This window comes from Diadema setosum, chromosome 16, assembly GCF_964275005.1.
Source record: "Diadema setosum chromosome 16, eeDiaSeto1, whole genome shotgun sequence".
NCBI classification, from domain to species: Eukaryota; Metazoa; Echinodermata; class Echinoidea; order Diadematoida; family Diadematidae; genus Diadema; species Diadema setosum.
This window is the reverse complement of record NC_092700.1, coordinates 26,545,004-26,571,136: the sequence shown is the minus strand read 5'-3', so window position 1 is coordinate 26,571,136 and position 26,133 is coordinate 26,545,004. Positions and strand designations below refer to the sequence as shown.

The following is a 26,133-nucleotide window of genomic DNA, read 5'->3' as shown; positions in this document are numbered from 1 at the left end:
TTTGCTGCCTCCACCCTCACCAAACTTCTCGATCTTTTGCCAGTGTGAATGGTAGAAACTGAAACTTTGTAAAGCTTGTCATGTGACCAGTCCATCATCTAGCCGTTTGCTGGCTGTGTTGCCGAAGTGCGCAGCCATTGTGATGTACAAGTGTTCATTGATATTACGTCACAATCACTCGCCATTAGACTGCGTACTCTTTTGTCTTCCTTGCACACGCGCACTGATGACCCACACTTCTCGATCCAGAGTTTGACTGCCAGTGTGAATGGATGATTTGCAATCTTAAACTTTGCAATCTCTTGCCAGTCTGACTGTGACTATAGACATATCTTTGTCAATTCCATTTTTGTAAAAAAAAAAAAAAAATTATTTGTCTCCTCTATACAGGATACAATATTTTCTTGCTTTTGTTTAAAATGATATAGGTGGGATGCCTACTACCACACTAATTTTGAGCAATGAAATATGAACTGTACAATTAACTGGTACCGGTAACTGTACATTGTAGTTCAGACACACTCTATCATTTATCAATTGAAATGGGGGAAAGGCACTACCAATCCTACAACATTCAATCATCAACACGCCTGGAAGAGAATACTTAGAAGGATTTTTCCTAATTCTTTCAATCTCGTCTCTCTAAAATCTTTCTCTCTATCTCTCTATTCTTCCTTCCACATTCCCCTCCCGCCCCCTTTCCCCCAACCATCTTATCTAGATACGAGAGAATGGCTCAATTTCCAATCTGAAGCTCCTAGATTAACACGGGGACAAAATGGGTACCCTAGAGCTAGCCCCAGTCACACAGGCATCATCCTTTACCTCTCCCCCTCTTTCTTCGCAACAGATAAGCTTTGATCTGCCAACCTAGCTTTGCAACTAAAAAAGATTCCCTAGGAAATTGCAGACTTTCCGAAGCAGGCTGATTGCATTACATACCCAAGGTCCTACTGGTAACACGGTAGAAGCAATCACAACAATTCATCAAGCATGCAAGCCTACCTTGCAGCGGCCAACGATTCATCTTTGAGCTCAATGTACATGTTGGTGTAGCCTCCATTCCAGAAATATATATGCATTTTTAAAGCAAACCGAAACCCAAAGAGAAATGTGGATTGAGTGAAAGCAGCGACATTAGTAGAACACATTAAGTAAAAGTTTGAGGAAAATCAGATAATCGATGCAGAAGTTATGAATTTTATAAGTTTTGGTAATGAAACTACTGGATAAGGAGACTACTTGAGTTTATGGCATCATGTGTGGACAACAATATAAAGAAAATAGAAAGAAAAGTCAACATGCTTTCACTTTTCTAGCGTAAGTGAAATAGCACTTCAGTATCCGCTTTCAGAAAGCAGGGGGAATTTAACATATGTCAGTATCAAGTTGATGGAATGTGTAATTTTCATGAAAAATGAATTTTTGTGGAATTCTCTTTATACTTTCTTTATACTGTTGTCCAAACATGACGTCATTAACTCTGGTAGTCTCCTTGTCCAGTCATTACAACACCAAAACTTTAGAATTAATAACTTTTGCATCGATTGTCCTATTTTCCTCAAACTCTCACTGATGAGTTCTACTAATGTTGCTGCATTCACTCAATCCACATTGCTCTTTGGGTTTTTGGTTTCCTTTAATAGTGAACATAATAAACTACATACATTTGACCAACATGCGGTCAAATGGAATGCATCTGCCACTTTTCATGCAACCACTGCAATTGCAATTATAGTCTTTCATTTACATTCTGATGAAGTGCAATGACCTCAACCACTGACCAAGGATTGACTTCTAGCCCTCTCTGCACATGGAGGAAATATTCTCCCATCCATACATTCCAATCAAACCAAATAACATTCTTCTTAGACCAAGCTAACAGAATTTATGGACAGAAAATACATTTTTACAAATTTTGGTGGCCTTTGACCTTTGATCTTTAATCCCTGCTATTTCAGGCATCTTGATTGTATCAATTTCTAATCTTCTTTAATCAGATATATGCCATTACCAAGGGACAACCCTAGCTGAAGTTATGACATGAAAAAGACATTTTTAACCAGAGAATATTGACCCATGACCTCAAAGGTACTGTTCACCTTTGGGAGCAGTGATTTAAAAAATTTTCAAGATATCACATTTGATGCATATGTGTAGGTCTGTTGTATCACAAAACATCCTACCATATAAAATTTTGCAATAAAGCCTAAAATATAAGGAGATCAGTATTTTTCTCTATAAACCATAACCAGGGCTCGACACTGACGGTGGCCCGGTGGCCCGGGGCCACCAATCATGCACGTCGGGCCACCAAAATTTCAGAAATGAAGAATTTGGTGGCCTGATCGGGCCACCAAAAAAGGTCGGATGTTTGCCTTTGGGCCAGCAAAAATAAAAGTTAGTGTGGAGCCCTGCAATAACTGTAGACAGTTTAGTCTGGAAACATTTTTATTATAACTATTGTTCACATTTTGTGTATTTAACAGTACTTAACATCGATTATACGGACTCAAATTTTTACAGTGATTGTTTCTATCCCTAACTCACAGTTTCAAACTATTTTGAATCACTAATGCTGGGTTTCTGTTTCATCTACGAATGGTAAATTATGCCTTTAACCTTCTACCTCAGCCATTTCATGTTAAGATATCCAGCGATTCAGTTCTACCCGTCCTTCAAAATTATACTGCCACAGGACATTGCTAGGTGAAGTAACAGCTCAAACTTGCCATTTTTTTTTTTTCTTCTTCTTCTTCTTCTTCTTCTTCTTCTTCTTCTTCTTCTTTTTCTTCTTCTTCTTTTTTTCTTTCTTGTTTACGAAACCTAGTGACCACTTTTGCCCAAATAAAATCAGGTGATCTTCATCTCCCGTGCTTGCAGTAAACCCGGGCCAGGAGCAATACCAAGAAAATTCACATAACATATTTCTTGAAGGCACAGTATAGTTCTGGTTGAGATGTGGATTCTGGTTTTAACTTTTTCCAAGATACTAGTAATTAGAAACCATTTAAATGAAATATGAAAGAGCATACCATTGTAAGAGAAATCCAGAGTTTATTTGATGAAATTTGGTTTTGAAATGGCTGAGATATCCAAAATCAAAGACGTCCTAATAAAAAGTTGGTCCCACTTTTTATCAGAACCACTTTGTGTAATACTCTGTTTTGGTCAATGACATTTCAGAATTAGCATTCACAAGTCTTGATGCACGACTATGAGAAGCCTAATCCTTCATTGTAACAGCTGTGAATCTGATTTGCCCAACATCTGCTGAACATGATCCATCATATAATTGCCATTGCTCAGTACTGTTCAATACGGAGCTTCCTTTAGATTCCCTGGGGAATTACCGGAGATATTGTCAGAAATCTCATCAATAATGTAAAAAAAAGACCAAAAAAAACAATTCCCTTTGTTTTCACTTTGGTGCGCTTGTGGCTGTAAATACATTTATTTCGTATGCGCGTCAGTGTGGGTGATCGTGGGTGCTATGTTTTGTTCCAGGGATGGCTATCACATTTGGAGGTAAAATGGATTGTGGGAAAGATTTGTTATTCAAAGCATTTTTCCCATTTCGATTATACATGTAATGTAATAGTATCATCTCATATAATTTGATTTCTAGTCAAAAGGAGTCGCTTGATAAATCTCCATAAACGCCGGTCAGCCACCTTTCTTTTTACACCATGCCTTCTGCCCACTCCCGAGAGCAGGTGAGTACCGCTTCAGAGTCTAAAAGGATTTCGGAATCTTGTCAAATAAAGAGTAGTGAAGCACCCTCTGTTAATTTGTTTCCCATACAAAACTCCTGTAGGTGTCAAGGAACAAGGAATTCTAAAAGGGACACATTTCAATTATATTTTCCCCCTCCAGGTATGCAATTTATGAGCTTTAGGGAAATGTAAGACAAAACTCCCATGACACTTCTTCACCTTCAAAGCAAAGCCCACGAGGCAGGGCCAAAAAACTTGTCCCACGTGTTAAAAAGCCTGAAAAAAAAAAGACCTCCAAGAAGGACTTAAAAGCTTTATGTCTGTAGGGAGCTGGCATGAATCATGGACTCAAACATCTCAAATCTCAATCTAAAGTACTTAAGATTTCAAGACAGCTCATGCCTTTTGCATAGCTGTCCTTCTGCATTTCATGTTCTCCTACTCAGGTGTACATTTTAATTCTTTTGTTTCAGATCATGATCATCTTTGTCCATTAAGTGCATTTCAAAACTTGGAACTATAATAGAATAGAGATAATTTTTTTTTCTTTACACGGCTAGATTCTGGCAAAATTTCTAGTTTAATAAGGAAAGGAATTTTTGCTGTCATGGCATGCATAAAATCTTAAGATCTCATGATAAAAAAAAAAAAACTGATTTTCACGGCAACAACAAAGGGAAATACTGTATATGCTGAATAATTCTTGAGGGGTTTACATGCATCTTTGCAAATTTTGCCAGTTGGGTGATATTAACAAATTTCAAAACACGCAAAGATATTAACTCTGATCTTGACATGAAGCACACCTATTTCTCCGTTCAGTACTGTACTCTGCAATCCCAAATTTAACCACTCGAAGTCCTGATTCCCGAAGAATTGGACTCGCTAAATATGATGGTGTATAATATACAGTATTGCTTGTCATCCTGATTTCGCTTCTCTGTATCCTCGAAACGTGTTTTAGTCTTTTAATTATGAAACAAGAAAAATAACATAGGAATGCTCAATCGTACTGGCACATTTTCTTAAACAAAGTATCTATATGGGTAATGCACTTGTGAGAAGTGATGTCTGTTTTTAAAGGGATGGTATAGTATTGGTGGAGATGAAGATTGGGCTTTCAACTTTTTGCAAGATACATGCATCAAGAAACCACTTATGAAATAGTACAGAGCAAACCACTCTAAGAGGAATTCAAAGTTTATTTGATGAAAATCATTTTTGGAATGGCTGAGGCATTAAAAAACAAAGTAAAACAAAATGGTTATAAAAGGTGGGTCCCAAATTTTATTAGGATTGCTCTACTTTGGAAAGCTCAGCCATTTCAAAACCAATTTTCATCAAATAAATGTTGAATTCCTCTTGCAATTAGGTGCTCTTTCATATTTCATAAGAGGTTTCTCATTATCTCACCAGAAAATGTTAGAAACCTGAAGTTTGGTCACAACTAAAACTATACAATCCCTTTAAATGTTCCCTGCAATGCAAGTACTGGTAGCCACTGGGGATTGATGGGAATACATGAATACCATCCTTTCTTTCTTTCTTTTTTCGAACAAAGAATGAAGAATCACGAAATAATACAGACATGAATAAGTAAACTGGGAACACCTCCATGTAGAGGTAGGTTGGTAATGCAGGTATTGTGATGCCATCTTACTTTAATCATTTAAAACATTTATCATTGAATACACTTGTACAGTTACAACAAGGGTTGTTCCTTGAATTCATGGAATTCTTGCGTCGAGATGTTTTCATTGCAACTAATTGACAAATTGCCCTACATGGATGTAAATAAGCACTGAATTGATCAGTGTTTTAGTAGATGACATGATAAAAGAAATCATGGGCGTACATACTCGAGCAGGATTCGAACCTACGATCTCCTGATCTCCAGACAGGCGTCATCTCCACTAGAACCACCGAGCTTTCGCCCGACAGCGAGTTTTTCATTGCAACTGATTGACAAATTTTCCTACACTGACGTAAATACAGTTGTTCCTGATAATCAAGTACATGTAGGTCAAAGAGGACAGAATGGTTGCTTACTACGGTACCAAATTTGAATATATTAGAGAACTTTTGTAATCAGTAATGACAGTCAAACAAAGGGCATAATATACCGCTTCATTATCCCAGTTTACACATCATAATCTTTTCAAAGGTTGGACTCGGATGCAAGAGAAAGTTATTCTCACCTTATCTGGAATTTGTATCACGAACTGAATGCAACTTTTAGATAAATGATAGAGACATAGTACTGTATAGAAAGAAAATTTCATGGCATGCAATTTTTGCAAATTGAAGCCAGCAGCCTTTTTCATGGCATGAAATTTTGCAAATTGCTACTGGCATTCAGTGCATATAGTGTAATAGGCAAAAACTTATGCGTGCATTCCAATTTCACAAATCTTGACTCCCTCAAAAATTCATGAAATTAAAATGCATGAGAAAATTTCTGGTTTTACAGTATAAGAGCTTGCACATGAGACACAAAAATGTGATAGCTGTGCACTGAAGAGAACCTAAAAAACCTTCAAATTGTTACTTTAAAAGGCAACGGGCATTTTCTACCGCTGTTTGACCACACCCTCGGTCACAGGAATATTATACACTCTCAAAGGTTCATAGAGACTGACCTTCCCAATATGGACTAAATTGAACATAGTCACTGAAATTTGAAGATTCATATGGTTCACTTTCTCATTTAGCTATAGACAGCACGCACACTCAGTGTATTCACATATCAGTCCACAAACTGTGACTCCAGTATTTGAAGGTTCCTAGAGAATTGCTTCATCATTTGTGCCTCAACTGCACTTCCATTTTATGTTCCATGAACTCTATGTTTCAAAATCCATGCAAACACTGTCACTCCAATATTATGATGGTTCATAGAGACTCACCTTCTCATTTAAGACTAGATTGCACATGCACTCAGTAGCAGCTCTCTTGATCATGTCGTGGTCTTCAAACATGTAGTTCTCTATTTGGGAAAACCCTTCCTCTTTTATGATCCTATTCCTGTAGTGTCAAGGAGAAAAAAAAGAAAGAAAAAAAACACATGTTACTTGTACATTGAGGAACTCTTGAACAATATACAAATATTCCATGTTTATGAGTGTGATGGTTTTTAGATTTTGAATATTACATGCGCGTGCAAGTTAAAGGTTCTATTCAACGACATGAGCTCCCTGGCTGAAGAAAACACAAACACAGTGAATGAAGTTGAAAGAAACATATGAGAAAGAGCAAGAAGGACAGCATAACAAACAAGAACAAAAAATGACAAGAAATGAGAAGGAAATTCTAAAGAAGAATTTGAAGAATACCAGGAAGAGACAAAAGAAGAGACCGAAAAGAACAAGAAGTTGGAGGGAAAAGAAAAAATAAAACTAAGGATGGCTAAAAGGAAAAAGAAGAAGAATGACAGTCAGAATTATAACAATGATTGCATTTGAGATAGCTATAAATAGAGATGTGCAAATCTCCATGTAGAACATAAAATTACCACATAAAAAGAAAATAAAAAATGTGACCTTCCTATACGCATGTGTCCAGATGTGATTTCATTACCCACTATTCAATTTTTCGAATCCCTGATAAAATCTATAACCTTACTGACAATAATCATTACGAACTCTTGGCACACCAAGCGTGGGAGAAAATAGGCCACGTACCTGACAGTATCGTTCATGGCGGCGAGGTTCGTCAGAGCCATGAGGGCCTCGAAGTTCTGGAGGCCCGTCCTCTCGATGTGAAGGAGAGCGATCAGAGGTCGCACCACCTCCAAATGCTGTGGGGGGAGGAATGAACATACAGCGTGAGGGGAGAAAAAGGAGAAATAAATGCTATAGGTGTTGCCTTCAGTCCCACCCATTGGAGATGCTGTATACACCACACATTCTGTGAGCACATTTTGCAAATCTGGACTTGTGAGATACCGTTCACAAGTAGTTTAAATCACTACTGAGAAGCACTATGTGGGTATTAGAAATTAGAAACAGAAGTGTTATCTATTTCTCAAAAAAAAGAAGAAAGTTTGCCACTTCTCTTCGTAATGAGGTACATTTCGTCGCTGGGGCGACAAGACCTCATATCTGACATTTTGGTGAAAATGACTTTTTGGCATTAATGGTCAGACAATCAGTCAAGTGATGTCCTATCCAAATCCAATCTGTCTTACCCCCAAAAATGAAGCCATCATGGCATGTCAAAGGAAAGGCTATCCCATTTGATACAGTGCTTTGGCTGCCATGTGTTTTTGCTCTCCTGAACATTTGACATTTTGTAGACACGAGGTCTTGTCACCCAAGCAACAATTTATACTCTGTAACTGGAGGCAATATCAGAGACTCCAACTCTCCCGTTTTCGACGGGAGATCTCCCGCCGAAAACCCATTTTTGCAAAATCTCCCGTTCTCCCGTTTGAGATTTAATTTCTCCCGCCCTGGCTCAATGTCTCCCGTTGGAAAGGATTTCTTACTTATTGCTATCGTATGTTGCAAAAATAAGCCTTAGATAGCACCAGAGAGCATCTATAACCCTAGGAACTTCGCGCTTCGCACACATTAACTTGGAGTCTCCCGTTTGCTAGGGGTTTCGGGCGGGAAAATCTCCCGATCAGAAGGTGCTTCGGGTTGGAGTCTCTGCAATATTGTTGTATATTATTAATTTTGTTGATGTCCACCAACATGCAACATAACTGTGAATATATGCCATATACAGTAATATCTTGACTGTTGATGTAATGAATCACTGTGATACTATTAGCAACATATGATCCAACATCTAGGTAGTAGAGTGCATACTCTCAATACGCCCTGTACAATTGCCCTGTGAGTATGCAGAGTGAGGCGCTCATGTAGGCTTGCCCCTCATGGAGGACAGCACTCCTTGCTAGACTACTATTGGCCAAGGAGCAGCCAAATTAAGGAGTGAAGACTCACATGAAAGTTCAAAAGTTCAAGTACGCAATGTACAATTATTGTTCGGTATAAAAAAGTGCATGGAGCACTCACAGTCTGCCATTACAAAAAAAGGGCACTTCTACGTCTCTTTGTGATCACAGAAATTTTATACCGAATGTCCAAAAAACAAAAAGATTACAAGGGGAACCTCCACCACGCTAAACTTTAAAAATAGTCAATCAATCCAAATACAATTTCAGGGTATGAAACTATAACTTATTACCCACATCTTACAGAAAGCCCCATCCGATTTGCTTCAGTGGTCAAAGAGAAATGAGGATCTTTGTAGAGCAAGCCAGGAATCCCTTCCCTGTAAGTTCTGTCCACTGTGTTCACACATTACTATGCAGTTCCAAGAGCATCCAAGTGCTAAACCTTGTAAGAAGCAGACCCATGACATGCTTTACAACATTCCATATTTCTCTGTGACCACTCAACCACATTGAATGGGGCATTCTGCAAAATATTGGTATTAAGATGTTACATGTCCAGACCCTGAAATAGAATTCAATTTAATCATATGGAAAGTTATCAATGTGGAATTCCAATTGTAATTTTTTGGGGGGATATACTGTATAGTTTGCCACAAACGAGCAGTGAGCATACAGGGTAACCTCTTTGGTACCATCCAAGCTCACGTGGAGGTCTCACACTCACCCTCTGTCCTGGGAAGGCTATTTCTGGGTTCATGGTGATGCCAATCTTGGCTAGGGCCTGAGCAGCCCTGGTCTTGCCTTCCAGGGTTCCCTCGTTGGCCAGAGGGACTAGCGCCTTGGCCCCGCCTTGCTGGACCACGAGCCCTCTGTGTTCAGTGTCCTCTACCAAGGCAAGGTAGACCCTGGCAAGATACACGCAGCAGAGGAAAAAGTCAAATTGAAGTCAAGTTCAATAATGAGAATAATGAAAGTACAGTTAAACCTGTCTACAGCGACCACTAAATATAATTCCCCCCAAGTGAAATACCATGTTAACAACCCTGTCTAGAACGGCCAACTGTATACAATGGTCACTTTTTTTTTCTTCTCCATTGGATGGCCAATATAGACAGATTTTAGTGTAATGCTGATGATGATGACAATGATGACAGTGATGAGTGAAGCAATAAATTGCCCCTCCATAGTCTGCAAATCTCAATTTAGCCAATGAAATTATCATATTCAATTCACAAGCAGTAAGCCACTTCCATGCATATCTATACATATGATATTATGCCCCCCACCTTCATATTGCCTTACAGATCAAGTTAAAAGTTTCAACTCTTAGTATTTCTGACTTCAAGCAACACATTCAGAAGTTTGACACAATTTAGAAACATCTCAGGGAGGGCTTGAAGACTATAAAATGCCACAATTCATTCTAAGCTTGAGGGCTTACCTGCTTAGCAGCTCTCGACTGTTTTCACTCTCTGTCTTTGACAGAGACACCAGGGCAGGAATAATGCCAGCTTTTAGGAGCTTCTTCATTCTCGCATCCAAATATTTCTTGTCATCCTGGAAACAGCAAAGCATTGAAAATATTGCAACAGGTCAAAATGGTTCTATTGACATTTGCTCCTGCGCCAATGAAATATTGCTCCCATCAAATATGAAATATGAAATATTGCTTCTATGAAATATCTGAACTCTAACTAAACACAAATTCCACCCACTAACATAACCCTAACCCTAATCCTTATCCCCACATCAACTTAAACTTAAAACCCTATCACAATTCTAATGCTAACCCTAAGTCCTTGGAGAAAATAAGACCGAGGCAACTGTCACAGGAGCAAATTAAATGTGTCACTGGTCAAAATATATTTGAAGTTTATCGAAACTTTAGATAGCTCGAAAAATAGCTACTACAATTTTGCTATTGTTATGTCTTTTCCTCAACATTGATTCATCCCAGTGGTAATGATATTAGTGACTCCTGGAAACAGCGCAATTCTGGAATCAGTTGCATGTATTCCACTATTCTGTGTAACCCATTTTAAGTTTGGCTTTTTCTAGTCATGACATTTACTAAAGATTCCAATTCCTACAGGTTCTTTATTGACTTTATTCAACAACTTGTCATGCATTTCCACTTTTACAGTTGATGATGCCAATAAACATTTTGAAAGTGTCTACATTCTTAAAAACTATCTCGATGAAAGTGATTAAAATGCTAAAATGGTATTACCTAAGTTGGCAAGTATCAAATGTGTTACTGGGTTAAGAGGCAGATGCATTGCAGTAACAGTTTGACACAATATCAATACAAAAGGATTTTGTAACCCTTGCTAAGGTCAAATGCTTCCTTTCTGTATATGAGGTTGACAGAAGTGTTGTCAAGGTCTTAAAAATGCATGACATAAGAACTGTTTACTCAACTGATGATTACTGAAAAAATCAGGCATTTTTGCGCGCATGAAATTTTTGCAAATTTTGCAAGGAGCCAAGATTTGCAAAAGTAAAATGCACGTGAACATGTTTGTCCACACAATGCATTGAATGCCAGCGGCGATTCATGAAAGATTCATGCTGCAAAAAAGACCGTCGGCTCCAATTCGCTATTAAGTTCCATGTCGCGAAATGTTTCCTCTTTTACATTATCACTGCTTTCTGTGTCAAGCGGCATAAGGATAGATAGATGTTACCTTTGGATGGTCCTCTGGTATGTGTTGCTTGGCATAGCGTGCCAATTCTACCAGCTGGGGATCAGGTTTCTCCTTGTCATAGCTGTTCGTTAGGTTGACGAAGGTGGAGACCACACCATACAACACCGTCTTGTCTGCAGTCTGATGCGTACATGGGCAGGTTTGGGTTCAAAGGTTACATGTAGCAGAGGAACAGTTTGAAAGTATACTGCAGCAGCATACATTTGTATGTCATTAACATCATAATGAAATAGATGTTGTTCAACAATACAGTTGTAATTGAAGAATAATATGATTTTTTTCATGTCAAATCTTAACTCCAGTAAGTTCACTTGCATGAGTCACACATTAAGCTTAAACATTTTTTTGTTGGAAGTTGGTGTGTATTTCCATTTATTTTTCTACCATTATAACTGTCATGGAATCAATAACACCTCTACATGAACAACCAATAAACAAAATACAGCACAGTGGCAGTCAATTGCATTCTGTCCCACTTGTCATGACATCAATAAACATTTCAACTGTGACAAACACTTGAAAATTAACAGAGGGTAGGAGCATTTCATTTGCATGTTATTGAAATATAATGAACATCATATCTCAAAACCAGATGAACAGTTTGAAAGGACAGGACAGTTACACTGAAAAGCATACCACCCTGATTGATATAAAATCACAATGTACTGGATGTGAATAAGCAACATGAAATCATTTTGCATCATAGACACATCGCACATTCTCTTAGACTGTTACAACATTTTAGGAATACCTTGATGTGTTTGGTAAATTCACTAGCACATTTAATAAAACCAGCAGTTTAATCGCAAATCAACTAATAAGTTAGTAGGTACAAATATAACTATAACACTGGTGGTAGAATATATACAAAGTGAAAATTCACTTCATTTATCTAGTTACAAGACATTTCAGAGAAATGAAAATGACGAGGCTCACCTTTGCAAGTTCAACAAGTGCTACCAAGGCCTCTGAGTCATTTACGATGGCTTCCTTGACATCAGCATCAAGGGAGAGGTATGCCAGGCCCTCTGCTGCCCACTTCTTCAGGTCATGATCCTTTTGGGCATTGACCAAAAAACTGCAAAGCAGATAGAGAGAGAAAAGGGTGAAGGGAGGATAATATGGAAGTAGGATTAACCCATATATACATATGTGGATTGATTGAATGCAGCAGTACTACTTAAACACATCAGGAAGGCATAAGGAAAATCGGACACTGTTCAGAAGGTTTCTTTTTTTTCTTCTTTTTTCGTGTTGGTGCCGCCATCACTGGATGAGAAGACTGCACTAACAGTTGAATGGTGTCACCACAAACCTTTCTCCTTCATTTACTCCATCATGCAAACCTTCAAGCAACACATACACCAGTTTGTAACATCACTGCAGAACAACGAAATAAAAAAAAAAATGTAAAGAGAATTCAATATATTTAAATTTTTCTAGCATACAGAAAGAGCAATTGACTCTAACAACTGTTTCAGAAAGAAAGGGGAGTGCTATAACCATAACATATGTCAAAAACAAGTTTGAAAAATGTGTCCTTTTCATAAAAATAAATTTTCTCTATTGTCCTTCATATCATTGTTCTGTAGTGATGTGACAGACTCTTGTAGTCTTCTCATCTAGTGATGGTGGCATTAAGACTTCACAAATTCACGAGTAATGGATTTTTCTGCTATCCCTCTTACTTTGCCAAAGTATTCTGCTAATATTGCTGCATTCATTCAATCCACATGTTTATTTGAGAAATCTTTTCTTTAATCACTGGAATACTCCCCAGGGAGTTTGAGTAATAGCATGCCATAATGGCAGACCTGCTCACAACACAAAGATAAAAACGATTCAACTCACCTTCTAACCTCCTTGGCGAGATTCAGCGTCGATCCGTCCGCAAACGACTTCAGGCTGTAGTCCGTTCCGCCTGCGGACCCCAGCTTGCACAGACCGACTAGCGCCCTCACCTTGATATGCTCGTTGCCGGATTTGTAGAGTTCCTTTAGGATGGACACGCTGTTCTGTAAGATTCCCGTGCAGTGCTCTTTTTTGCCCGCAGCATGGACGATAGCTTCCAGGGCTATTCTCTAAGGTGGAAAAGAAAACAAAACAAATGACACACTTCAAATACCATACTCTCCTGTATCTTGATACTAGGGAGCTTAAGACTTGCAAGCAGACGTTGAAGACCATGACTGCATTGGCCATTCTCCTATCTCCCTACATCATGTTGCAAAGTAGCTTTAGATTATGCGAGGATGCAGCCTATACAATTTAAAATGGCACCCCAATAGGATCATTGCATCAAGTTGCTCTCTCCCGAATGTGCAAATTCAGAAGATGCGAGGTCAATTTTTTATAATCAAATTTGGGCATGTGCAGAACAGGTTTTTTTTTTTTCCTCGGAACGTCCGTGTCACGAAAATCTAAAGCTCCCTATTGACCTTCCAGGAAGAAATACTAGGGCCAGAGCTTTTGCTGCTCTGGATCACACAACTATCTGGCGAGTCTTGGTAGGAAACATCAAGACCTTCACCTTCCTGGAACTCGAATCTACTTTTAAACTTTCACTATTGACAAAAACATAGCAATGATTGCTAGAAAATGTCATTTTCTCTGATCTAAAAGAGAATGTTGTTCTATCTTGCACATGATAATTGCTTCTCTGGCATATCAAATAAATACAGTTTTTGAGAATCTACTGAGGACCGAAACTGAATGTATTATCTTTCTTCTTTTTTTTTATATTACAATTTAGTTGTTTCATATATTTTTTTTAATGCAAAAGTTTAATCTGATATTTTGACATTTTTTTATTGCGCTACTTTGTGTCATAAGTATACTTCACGTTCTTTATCTGTGCTCAAAAGCTCTCTCAACGAGTCTCCCTATTAAGCACTCTATTAGACACCATACCCTTATGCACTGTACTGAAAAATTATTTATGAGACTGTCAGTACAGAGGCTAAAATTACTACAAAACTCCTTACATGGTAGATTCATATCTGTCATGATATTTACATTTTGAGTTTCAAAGGATTATTTGAGTTTGTACTTTCATCTATCTAAACCAAAATTTTTCAGAAAATCTCTCTTCTCCATTTCAGACAGGCACTCTTAAATGTAAAGACAGTACTGTATACGCCATGCATTTTGTGGGGTTTTCGTTTCCATGAATTTTGCGAGTCTGGTGCTATTGTTGAAAATAATGCACCAAAACATCAATTGAACTGCTGGAAAATTATTGAAAGTCCCATTTTGCAAAGAATTAGACTCGCTATTTCATACGGCATATACAGTAATTCTAGTACGTTCCTTTTTGAGAAGAAGAGGGAGTGTCACCATCATCACACTTCAAATCTCACCTGATGGAGGACGTCGTGGCTGGCCGCCATGGCGATCATGACCTGAAGCACGCCCTCGCGGCTCAGAAGCTTGTTGCCGACCTCTGTCGGACCCTGGATGAGTGACGAGATGGCGGTCAGGACCTCCATGTTGGACTCCATGGTATTCACATTGAATTTTTCACTGGGGATATCAAACAAAATCAACATGAATTGCGTTGGACTTCAAGGTATTGACACTGAATTTTTCCCTGGGAGTATCAAACAAAATTGTCAGGAATCATGCTGGACTTAATGGGATTTACATTGAATTATTCACTTGGGATATCAAACGAAATCATCAGAGCTCCATGGTATTCATATTCAATTTTCACTGGGGACATCAAAGAAAATTATCAGAAATCATGCTGGACTTAATGGCATTTACATTTACATTTTTACTGGGGATATCAAACGAATCCTGTCGAACTCCATGGTATTCATTTTCAACTTTCATTGGAAATTAAACAAAATTATGGGAATGATAAGCAGTTCCACAAATGCTAAAAATCAAAGGTAGAATATTCCAATATAGCAGGATTACACTGTATTCTTTTAACAGAACAGTTTCCTGCTAAATGAAAATAAAAAAATCCAAAATCCAAAAATAACTGTACCCCTAAACTTCAGGCTACTGTAAATCTGTTATTTTTGCAAATTTCATGAATCACCGTTGGCCCGCAAATTAAACGAAATAATCGCCACCCGACTGTGATCGCATGATGTGGCAGAATGAACAGACAGGCATTAGTGCCTTGGTGTCAAATCACAAAAACATCATTTCACAAAAATGTCTGTGACTTTCTTATTTGCAAAAATATATGTATGCAAAAATGACAGCTTTTTACAGTATCAGGTTGGTAAGCAAGCAACTATCTTACATGCTATTGCATACCGGTACAAAAACCTAGTTACACCTTAAATATCACTTAAGCTAAAAAAAGAGAGGAAGATATACTTTACCACAAATGCGTGACCCGCTAAAACAAAAGGATCCAAAGTCCCTGACGGCTGACCCGAGAAAATCGAGTTTGAAGTATAAAGATCATCAAAATCAGTCAAAATCAGCGAATTTCCGTTTTTGGCATTATGTTGTAGTCTAATGTTTTGTCTATCATCTGCCGAAATTTTGAAAATAAATGATCAAAGGATAGACAAGAAATTAGCGTTTTTCTAGGCCATGATTTCCTAGACGACTCAACAAGGTCTCATAAAATCATCAATATCTCCACAACCATGTGCTCTTATGAGTTGTTTTATATATGAAATTAAAGCAGAAGAGCAAGGGAATAATGTGACGTCATTCTCAGAAAATCAACCTCCCTCGACTTTCGGCTCCTTCTGTTGTAGTGGGTCACATATCACCTCTCTACTCACCTAACAAATTTGTCTGCTAAATCTTGGAAGTACGCTCTCTGCTTGTCCCCCCGCATCTCGCAGTAGAGCTTGTCGAGGGCAACAGACGCGTGCATCTGCGTGTTTGGAGTCACTGGAAGACGCTTGAGTGCAGGAACCTGGCCAGCCACGGTCAACAGCTTGTGTAGACCTAGTTTAGTGGACGATCACAATGATATGCACTGTACACTAAGAGGTGAAGATCTTAGTTTTAAGTTTGCACTGCACTGCACTGCATTGTATTGTATTGCATTGTAGAAGAAAGAGCTAAGTAATTTGTATAAGTAATATAAGTAGTAAGGCATTTTTTCTTTTTTAAAGACGTGTTGAATTTTTACCTCCATTTGTGAGAAAAGCCATTGCTCTCCCAGCTCCCTCCTTCTTGGGAATGAACTTGATGATCATGTCGATGACAGCATCGCGGCCGTAGCCCGACACCGACGAACTCGTCAGGAGACCAAGGAAGAACATAAGGAGACCTTTGAACTCTTGTGAAGAATCTGTCATGTTGAATACAGAGGAGAGACATTTTAATTACCTTTGAAAAAGGTTGAAAGATATTTTCTGGGCTTCAGCCATAAAGGCAGACTTCCCAACCTTTCTAACTAAAAAACAGTGATGATATGGCTAAAAAGTAGGAAACGGCATTTCAGATAGAAGTGTGCAGTAAAATTATCAAGAAAAATAAGAAACTCTAATTGAAACAAGAGGTGAGAATGGTCAAAATTTATTCAGATTCTTTTCTCCAAATTCAGAATGGTGGGGCCGTCTGTAGAGGTCTTTTTTCCAGGGACACAAAAGCAATATTGCATTCTTTAATTTGAAAACTTGGTGTTTATCAGCACCTGTGGATTTGATGACGGTAAATTTTCAATTTATCACAGACTAGTCCTATACCATTGCCACTTATGATTAATTCATACTGAAAATTTAGTGAACTAGTATTGATAAAAGGTGAACTGATCATTTCTTCTTGGGGAAAAAAGGATAATTAATCATTCAGAACATACTGTAACAGCATGCATTATATGTATGTCTCTTTGTGAAGACAAGCAATCATAAGAGTCTACAGTCATTACTGATCATTCTACAACATGAATATGTCATATTGAAAGCGGAACATGATGAAAAATGAAAATTCTCAGAGACGAAAAAGAGCTGACAAAAATTGAGAATGGAGAACTGAGAAACTTGGAAAGGCCACCTCCGAATGTTTGACATAAAATCAACAGAAATAAACCAAAACCCATATTGCCATGAAACAAACACCATTAAATCATTTGCATGAATGAAAGATATTAACCACTCTCTCATTTTCTTTGGCACAGTTAGTGGGTGATACATTCACTTCCTCTCTCCTCTTTTTCTTTTCTTCAAACCCTTCGACATTCATCTGTTGAGGACGGGCTGATTTTGCTACAACACGCATTTCCCATAGACACCTGCCTGAGTATACTCGGGACTAGTCTTCAATGGGTTAATATACAACTTTTTTTTCGGAGGGGTTGCAGAATTTTCTACAACATCTTTACTGATAAATATATCATTGAATCTGTAATTGGCTACACATTTAAGAGAATTTACATTTTAGTTTCTCTCTCAAATTGGCGATAGAAAATTAATAAATTCTTTTAAGTTTGTGCATTCTACTTTTCTCAATATTCACTTCTCTATCTGTGTATTCAATCAATCTTATTCATGTTTTCTCCGATATAGCATAAGCAAGAAGATTTAGGGGTGCCAATTTGATGATGAGATGATGATGATTTCTGGAGTGAAATTCCCCTAGTACTCAATGGGCTAAAGGGTAGCATGCCAAGGACCAGGACTGAGACAAACAGTACCTGGTACTAGAGCAGCGTCGCTGTTCCTGGCCTGGTTCTTGTCTGGAACCAGCATGGCCTGGATGGCAGTCAGCAGGATTCCGGCTGCAGCGCAAGTGATCGCTTCAGAGTTCACTGCGAAGTACTCGGCCAGGGTTGGGAGGGTGAGTTCCCTAATAACTGCCATGGCCTAATTAAGGAGGGAAGAAATGAAAAATTGTCTGGTGTAGCTAAACTATGCAGAGGCTAGTAGTGTGTGTGCATATGTGTGTTGTCTGTTTGCCTGCTTAAATTCTTTTTCCATCAACTTAACTCAGCTTTATTGAGCTAATAAATCACTTAAATAACAAGAAAAAACAATCAATAAGAAACCAACAAATTTCATCAATTTTGATGTACAATCCAGCCCTGTCACTATAATTATTCTTCGCTGATATTTGATCCTTTACACATGTGTGTGTACTTAAGTGTATACAATGGTGCAAAAATTAGGCTAACTGTCTTGAGTGATCTACACTTACAAATTAGACCTACGTGGCAACATACCTCACTTGGGAATTCAGGACCAAAATCAGTTTACCAGGTGATTGTCCAACATTTCATTACATAATCTCATACAGTATACACCTATAATGTCTTCAGTCACAACTTCAATCACGCACAGAAATGTTGTTTGAGTTGCAACTTGATAAATATAACACTTACAAACATATGGCATAATGTGGATTAATTTGCATAACCTCAAAATGGTGTCAATCCATGCAGTATCACACTCATGACCTTTGACCTTACCCGCGCTTTGTGGCCATTGCACAGACAGGACATGACCCTGAGCCCGGCCAGTTTCAGCTCAGTGTCGTCGGACTTGATGAGGAGCTTCATGCGATCCACTCCCCTCTCGGCAAAGATCCTCTCAGCTCCGGCCGGTTCCCTGGCGAGGACGATCAGATTATTGGCAGCCTGGAGAAAAAAAGAAAGAGCAAAACAAAACAGGCTATGAATGCTTTTGTTTGTTTGTTCATTTCCATCTGAGAAGACTGCTAGATAGCTCATATTCAACTGCAATAGCTGGTCTTCCATAGGGTTCAGTTGGATGTGAGGCGGGACCACTTCACCAGGTCAAACACCCTGCTCTCTACGATGAATGAATGAAGCGGGATCTGTTACGTGAATGAGTTGTGACTCCCTTACACACCGGACCTCCATTTTATGTTCTATCCGAGGGTCAGAGTGTTTTGCCTCTGCCAGAGGGGATGGTATGATTACACACAACATTGCTTAGTGAGACTCAGGTATCGAACCCAGGTCGCATGGGTCGAAGGCAGACGTGCAACAGACTGAGCTAACTCACCGCCCTGTATACGAGGAAAACAAAAGAGGGCGTGCATAGATCTACAAGACCCAGCACTGCTGCCAAACCATCACATGGAATGACAGCAGAAGTGTGGCTGCAACCTGTCCTGGCTAGCATTTAATAGTGGCAATTCATACATACATTTTCACATATCTCTACCAAAAATACATGAAAAAGTTGTAACATTCAAACAACTCAACATTCATTGCAACTGATTGACAAATTGCCCTACATCGACGTAAATAAGCACTGAATTGATCAGTGATCAATTCAGTGCTTATTTACGTCGATGTAGGGCAATTTGTCAATCAGTTGCAATGAAAACATCTCGACGGAAGAAAATCATGAATTTGAATAACAAAGCAGTACCCGCTGCATGCTATAAGGATTAGAACCAACACTTGCTGTCGGGCGAAAGCTCGGTGGTCTAGTGGAAATGACGCCTGTCCGGTGATCAGGAGGTCGTAGGTTCGAATCCTGCTCGAGTATGTACGCCCATGATTTTTTATCATGGCTACTACTAAAACACTGATCAATTCAGTGCTTATTTACGTCGATGTAGGGCAATTTGTCAATCAGTTGCAATGAAAACATCTCGACGGAAGAAAATCATGAATTTGAACTCAACATTCAGCAGCACAAAGTTATTGCCACAGTGGGGTTTACACAATGAACCATCATTACTGACCATCTAGATAGCAAAATTGCAAATTTCATGATCATAAGAAATAATATCTCTGTCTTGTTTAACCATCTCTATATGAATCAATATGACTTTTCCATACAATATTCCTGGAATAAACACTTCCATGAGATTCAAGTTTGCATTTCATTATATTCGTTGAAAAAAAAAAAAAATCAATCTTAATTACTTAAATTCAAAGTGAGCCTTTAACAACATCAAGCTAGAATCAGAGCATACTTGTCTTCACTTTTCTGCATCTGTAGATGGGTCATTGAGGGCAGCAAACATACAATATTCCTGGAATAAACATTTCCATGAGATCAGAGTTTGCATTTCCTACATTCATTGAAAAAAAATTATATCTATCTTGATTACTCAAATTCAAGGTGAGCCTTTAACAACATCAGGCTACCAATGGAGCATACCTGTCTTCGCTTTTCCGCATCTGTAGATGGGTCATTGAGGGCAGCAAACATCTGTTCCACTTTGCTGTTTGTTGATGACATGCTCTTCATCTGGAGAGAAACAAATTCACAGTCATTAACCCAACATGGGTTCACTGTTGTATCTGTGTGCAGGGTCATGGATCGAGAAGCTTATTATGTTTTATCAGCTTAGAATGGCTGTATATTTATCTTTAGAAATTCAAATCATGTGTGCAGAAAAAAATTGAAAGATATATACATGTAAATGATACATGGCAATTGTCAATACAGAGAACTATGAGAAAAAAAAAAAATAGTCGGTAAATCACTTTGCACAAAAATAAACACTTGTGTACTTGCGGTCTACATGAATTACGTCCTAGCACTTGCATAGTACTTGGATAACGGAATACAATTACTAAAAATGGAAAAAGTACTCCAAAATAAAATTTTTCATCCATCTATACTGAAAAGCAAGATACTTTCGTGGCATGACATTTTTGCAAAGTGTCACGGGCATTCAATGCATGTAGTATAGACAAGAACTTTTGCATGCATTTTAATTTCGCGAATAACTTTTGCGTGCATTTTAATTTCGCGAATCTTGGCTCTCTCAAAATTGCGCAATTAAAGTGCAAGCAAACATTTCAGGTTTTACAGTAGGCCTACATTGTACATCATTGTTTGGTGTTGGCAGAAAATGGGATGAAAGGTTTAATACACCTTTTTTTGTCATGAAAAATAGCAAAAGAATATTCCTATTAGACAGACATAGTTGGCAGTGAGAGGTTTACTTTATTCTGAATTGCACATCTTCTTTAAGTGAATGGCACAAATCTAATTTAATTCATTTTAAATTTATTTGTGTTCAACTTTCCCACTCCTCAATGGTGTTTATTTCTACTGTGCCTCTACAGTTCCAAAGTGTGATGTCATAACCATTTGTCCATCCCCATGGAAACTGGTTTGCACCAACCTCATCTGGTCCAAGTGTTTATATGGGCAACTGGTTCCAACCCAAGCTATCCTAGATATAATAAAAGACTGTGACATCATCATTTCGGTACTCTGTTAAAGCCAAGTGCTCTCTGCTCACCTTTTCTTTGAGAAAGGCATTCATCCTTCCCAGCATGCCCTGCACTGCCTTGTTGTTAGGATCAAGGTGGTTGAGTTTCATCGCATCCTTGAAGGCCTCCTCCACTCTGCCCACTGCCTCGAGTGCCTGGCACTTCCTGAACAAGGCCTTGAAGTCGGACGGAGTCAGGTCCAGTGCTACGGGAGAGATAAACCAAGTACTGTATATGCCAAATATTTCATGAGGTTTTTATTTTCATGAAATTTGTGAGTCGGATGTTATTCGCAAATTTAAGAAAGCACAAAAAAATGGCGTCGAAAATATTAACTCTGATCCCGACAGGAATGTGATGTGCACACGTACATTTCTTCGTTCAGTTCGTTCGTTCATGAATATTCAAAATTGAGTAAGGAGGATTTTCAATATGCAAATAGAGATACAAGGTCTTGTCATGAAAGGGGCAATAAAGGTATTTGAGGAATACAGTAGCATGAAAGTGATATTACGAAATACAGCATGCTTATATCAATGAGTAATTAAGTCTATAGTGAAAAATCCCATTGGCCCTTATGGCGCTTTCTTCGCCAATAGGTACATAATGTACGTCTGGAAGCAAATTTTTAATGAATAAAGATTATCTAATCCCCCTAATCCCTACTGTGTCACCATGGCCTCCATTGTTGGACTTGAGGCACATTGCTACACCTGAGTTGGTTTGCTAATCTACACCTAGATCAAGTTTGGCAGGATTACTACATGCTGACGATGAGAAAAAAAAAAATGGCACGTTAAGCTGGGTGCCTGAACACATGAAGATTTACTGTACCAGTAAAACATAATATTTTCAAGGCATGAAATTTTTGCGAATTGGAGCCGATGGCCTTTTTTGCGGCATGAAATTTCCGCGAGTTGCCTGAAACATTCAATGTACACAGTGTAGACTGTAACTCTCCCGTGATATATCTACGTACAATGTCAACAGCATCTAAAAGAGACCTCCGGGTGATTTTCAGATTTTTACATTTGAACAACGATAAATTACTCATACTGAGAAAAGAGTTTAAGAATAAGAATGTTTTCAAAATTTATAACAAATTGCAATGAACAACGATGATGACACAGCAGCCTCATCATAAGAATGCATGAGTTGGAGCTCGAGGAAACAGAACAATTAAGAGAAGAAGGTATGCATACATTCTACACAGGTGAACTTGTCAATCAAGCGGTATTATAATGGAATTACACTGGTACATTTCTGAAATATGTGAGGCTCCTATGTCATCAACACTGTTCAGTGTATTAAATTTGTTTGAGATTTTTCACAGAATTGGTCTCTCTGCTCAAAGACCACAATAAATTCCACAAATCTATACATGGACCTGTGAATGCACGTACTACATGATGTGAAATTATGAAAATTGTCTGGAATACCCCTTCAACCCGTTGAGGACGAGTCCCAAGTATACTTGGGAAAGTGTCTATGGGAAACGTGTGTTGCAACAAAATCAGCCCGTCCTCAATGGGTTAATATCCGAGGTGCTGAGATGATTATAAAAGGGATACAGTAGACTGTCCAAACATATACCTGCAGTCGCATCCTGCGCTGCCTGGTCGTACTGTTCCAGCTTGAGGTGGCAGGCCGACCGGTTCTTGTAGAAGACAGACCGGTCCTTGTCATCCAGGTCCTGGCCCAGGTTCAGGGCCTGGGTGTAGGCCACGATGGCCTCCTCATACTTCTCCTCTTTGTAGAACTGGTTCCCTTCCTCCTTGTACCGCAGAGATTCTTGTTGCTGGTTGTGGTGGGCAACACAGGCAATGTGGTTGCAAGTTGTGAGCAATAGTAATATTTGCATCATTACGTGATAGTAACTACAGCGGACTCCCGTTACAACGAAGTCCTCTGGACCGGCAGTTTTCTTTCTTTCTTTATTGAAATTTTGTTACAACCAAGAAAAAAAAAAAATAGAGAGGATATAATGTTGCAGCCTGAATTTCTTCTTTGTAACCGGAATGTTGTTATTACAACCCGGGTCATTAAAACGGGAGTGCACTGTATCACAATCAGCAGCAATACAAACAATGTGGTAACTTGGAAGTTGCAACACCCGAAAAGGAGTACTTATCATTATTTGTTTGATTTTTGTTGTTGTTGTTGTCATCATAATCAACTCAGAGAACATACACTGTACATTGTAGGATGACAGTTGCAGCAACAGTACCAAATGGTAGTGCAATAGTGTGCTATCATCTAGACGTCATCACATGTGCAAAGGTTCTATTTACTATCATTTTGGCCATTTCATAACACTTGATGTGGATTCGTTTGCATGCATATATATCTTTAGTAGCAGATTTTGGGGGGAAAGAGAAAAAAAAAATGAATTTGATCCAACTAAATTGATGCCTTCCTGGCTGTAAGGCCTAACAAATATTCAAACTGGGCATGAAAAGCATATCTGCTATTTTGGTTGTCTTCAATAATAAGGTCTGGGGCACATCATGAAATCAAAGTTCTCACATAATTACAGTATAATACAATTGTAATTCTAATTCCTTCCAATACTCATCATCTCCCCTTTCATGTCAACATATTTAATAATCAACCAGGCATCACAGTTTTTGTTTTGATGTTGTTTTCTTTTGGAATGGCAGCAATGTTTGGTGGAAACATACTACACGACTACAGACATAACATTAAAGGACAAGTTCACCTTCATTAACATAAGGATTAAGAGAATGCAGCAATATTAGCAGAACACATCAGTGAAAGTTTGAGGGAAATTGGACAATCGATGCAAAGGCTATGAATTTTTCAAACTTTTGTGTTGGAACCACTGGATGAGGAGACTACTAAGGCTCGTGATGTCATACGAGTACAACAGTATAAAGAAAATATGTAAAGAAAATTCAACATATCTTAACTTTTTTCGCATAATAAGAGCACTTGACTTGCCTCTTTCTAAAGGCAATGGGAATAAGGGAATGTGTACTTTTTTCAAAAGATTAAATTTTGTGAAATTCTTTCTATATTTCCTTATATTGTTGTACGCATGTGACATCATACACTGCAGTAGTCTTCTCATCTTCAAAAATTCATAACTTTTGAACGGATTATCCGATTTTCCTCAAACTTTCCATGATGTGTTCTAGAAGATTGCTACATTCTCTCAATCCTTATGTTAATGAAGGTGAACTTGTCCTTTAACAAATTCGCTTTATGTAATCTCATGTTTTCAGATATTCTTTTTTCTTTCAGACCATTTGTTTAATTGTAGAGTTCTGTAGATGTTTATTTATTTTAGGTACAATTATCACAAATAGAGCGAGACTATTGCTTTGTTTTTAAACATGTCACCAACAAAGTGATTATCAAAACATACCTGCATACAGTATAATAGACACAGGCCTAACATTAGGTATTACATACGGTGTACTAGTAGGGTTCCTACTAAACATTCATACTTTCTAGTATTATAAAGTACAGGTCTATTAAGTATTTGAAGAGTTTGTTTGCAAAAACCGATAAGTCCATTTTTGAAGATTTTGAAGTACGGTCTCTGTCATAAAGTACAAAATTGTACTTTTTAAATGATATATTGGTCACTACATATAAAGGTACATTTTTTGAAATTATGGTCAAAAGAAGCAAAATTTTTCTTATTATTCTCTTTATTTTTCTTGACCTTTAATCGCAAATATCTCCATTTGGCAAATATGGACTTATCGGTTTTTGCAAACAAACTCTTCATTTACTATTAGGCTACCTATTAATGTGAAAAAAAAAATGTGTGGCACATGTTTGCAATATAAATAAACAGCAAAATTTTCAATTCTTCATGTGACTAAAGAACCTTTGTGCATAATAAAAGAAATATTTCTCTGTCTCGATATGGTCAAGACTTGCTCGACTCTCGCAAGGTAATCCCTTGCTGTGTAAATAACTGAGCTGATCAATTGGCAAAGAACACAACATCCCCTACACGCCGCGTTGTTTACACACACGACAATCACGAACGTCGCGCATCACCGTGGTGTACGTGTGGACATACTAATGGAATGCGAGGAATGTCGTTGTGCCTTCTCGATGCTTCCACAGCAATTTTGCAATATATCCATGCAATCAACGCTACAAACAACCTATTAACAATATAAAAACCAGACATATTGTCTTGTCATTAACAATAGCTACGTGTAGTGCATACATTTAGGAGCAGTCATTTCTGACAACAAAATAAAGACGCACATCACCCATCATTCACGAACAGCAGAGCACGGCGACGCGACGCGATGATACCAGCGCAGCGGAATCATGAGCTCACATGTGCCCGAAACTTCAGGCGTAGTTACCGATGCCATTCCCATTCGAAGCACAGATTTGGGAGGAGCACCGATTTTGCAAATGAAATACTCGTACACAAACACCCCTACGCTCTTTATTCTTTCACTAATACGAGTGGATATATATTCAATATCATTCCTCTCCACGTAAAGCTTCTTATGGCAAGATAATCATGACATCTCGCGTTAAATCTTACCTTCTCTTCAGCCATTGTAATATTGTAGACGCTGCATTGGCCACACTCACACACACACTGTTTGTGTGCACTTCCGGGCGCCGGCGTGTGATGTGTACATGTACGTGTGCTATCCATTGGTTTGCATTCCACACGAC

At 38.3% G+C, this 26,133-nt stretch overlaps 1 protein-coding gene across 1 annotated transcript in view; it reads right to left on the bottom strand.

Moving 5' to 3' along the window:
* Positions 1–26,011, bottom strand: part of LOC140239926 (protein unc-45 homolog B-like) — a 41,333-nt gene extending 15,322 nt beyond the window's left edge. The window contains exons 1-16 of the mRNA XM_072319744.1: positions 25,997–26,011; positions 23,047–23,251; positions 21,483–21,658; positions 20,387–20,476; positions 18,715–18,882; positions 17,944–18,112; positions 16,438–16,599; positions 16,082–16,250; positions 14,687–14,849; positions 13,179–13,408; positions 12,264–12,405; positions 11,307–11,447; positions 10,061–10,176; positions 9,344–9,524; positions 7,397–7,512; positions 6,623–6,740 (exon numbers count right to left, since the gene is read on the bottom strand). Coding sequence (XP_072175845.1) covers positions 6,623–6,740; positions 7,397–7,512; positions 9,344–9,524; positions 10,061–10,176; positions 11,307–11,447; positions 12,264–12,405; positions 13,179–13,408; positions 14,687–14,849; positions 16,082–16,250; positions 16,438–16,599; positions 17,944–18,112; positions 18,715–18,882; positions 20,387–20,476; positions 21,483–21,658; positions 23,047–23,251; positions 25,997–26,011 — 2,361 coding nt within the window. The remainder of the gene's footprint in view (positions 1–6,622; positions 6,741–7,396; positions 7,513–9,343; positions 9,525–10,060; positions 10,177–11,306; positions 11,448–12,263; positions 12,406–13,178; positions 13,409–14,686; positions 14,850–16,081; positions 16,251–16,437; positions 16,600–17,943; positions 18,113–18,714; positions 18,883–20,386; positions 20,477–21,482; positions 21,659–23,046; positions 23,252–25,996) is intronic.
* Between the last annotated feature and the right edge of the window lie 122 nt (positions 26,012–26,133).